Source organism: Phytophthora parasitica (genome assembly GCF_000247585.1).
Source record: "Phytophthora parasitica INRA-310 unplaced genomic scaffold supercont2.367, whole genome shotgun sequence".
Taxonomy (NCBI): domain Eukaryota; phylum Oomycota; class Peronosporomycetes; order Peronosporales; family Peronosporaceae; genus Phytophthora; species Phytophthora nicotianae.
This window is the reverse complement of record NW_008649353.1, coordinates 4,679-5,949: the sequence shown is the minus strand read 5'-3', so window position 1 is coordinate 5,949 and position 1,271 is coordinate 4,679. Positions and strand designations below refer to the sequence as shown.

The following is a 1,271-nucleotide window of genomic DNA, read 5'->3' as shown; positions in this document are numbered from 1 at the left end:
TCCTAGAGCCCCTGGTACCATGTACCAGGTATCTCAAGAGTGACTAGGCACTCTTCATGTAACTTGGGTACACTTGGGGTATGTACCACGTTACACAGTGGGCTCATGGTAGATTAAAAGAAGAAATGCACGAGTATTATAATATAATTGAGACCTCGACGTCGAGCAAGTTTTGCTCATTCTGGTGCGATTCCCGTGGTGTTAGCAAAGTGAATTGCCTCTGCCAGCTCTTGACATTCTAGCAGACGTGTTGATCCATCCGACAGCGTCACATTCCATTTGTACACACCGTTTTGGTTCAAACACGTACTCACCACGCCAGGCACGTTCTCCTTGGTAGTCTCTTTCTCGATAAGAATTGGAAACTTGGGAAGACGGCTTGGTTTTAGCTGTCCATATAGATGATAGCCTCAGCTGCCGTGCGGAAAGATTCTAAGACTTGGTAAGACGACGATCCATCTTCTGCTCCTTCCTCATGTTCGGAGTCGGATGTGGCCACGTCGATAACGTCGGATGCCATTGAGGGTGTTGCGTTGGAAATTGAGAAATGAACGGACAACACCAACAATCGTTGTCCACACACGACCAATCAAGCTACTGCAACAGAGATGAATGGTGTAAGAGACCACAAGCAATGTGCTCCACCAGTTGCTTGTCACCGATGGCTAGGGATAACTAGGGATGGCTAGTTACCATTTTTAGACTACAAAAAAGTTTTTATTTTTATTTTTTAAATCTAAAGGCTAAGAATACATCCGTCCACTAGGAATCCCAACCCGAACAGAAACGAGGACACTCATGATTCAACTTTGTAGAGAAAAGGCATAAAGTCATCTTTTTTGCAGATCCACTAAGGAAGTCGCCTTTGGATGCTAAGGATTAATCCGCACCCGTCATTTTCTCATTCCTGAGCGAGCTCCACACCAAAATTGTGCTCCGCTTTGTAAATCTGCAACAGCGTCGGAACTTGCAGGAGACTGGCAAGGGATCGGCGTGAGATCAAAGAGATCTACAGACGTTTCTAGCAGGCTCGAGACGACGAGCGACTTCAGAAGAGTGCAAAGGAGAGCAATGACGGAGCACGCAAGAAGGACGTGCAGTTAGGATATTCCTACAGAGGAAAATCCATATTGCATACCCCAAACAGGCTTACATAATAGCTAAATACGATCCGTTTTCAATTCCCCATGACGAGCACACGTGAAGCACACCACAAGTGCTGCTGCAAAGCACACAACAATCGAACGCTTATAAGCCGAATTGATTCCGAC

General features: G+C 45.9%; 1 protein-coding gene across 1 annotated transcript; it reads right to left on the bottom strand.

Moving 5' to 3' along the window:
- Positions 1-176: 176 nt before the first annotated feature.
- On the bottom strand, positions 177-520 carry PPTG_24912 (hypothetical protein; the record flags this gene model as incomplete). Its single annotated transcript, XM_008918906.1, has 2 exons — positions 177-389; positions 440-520. The coding sequence occupies 2 exons, from the start codon at positions 518-520 to the stop codon at positions 177-179; spliced, it is 294 nt and encodes a 97-aa protein (XP_008917154.1).
- Between the last annotated feature and the right edge of the window lie 751 nt (positions 521-1,271).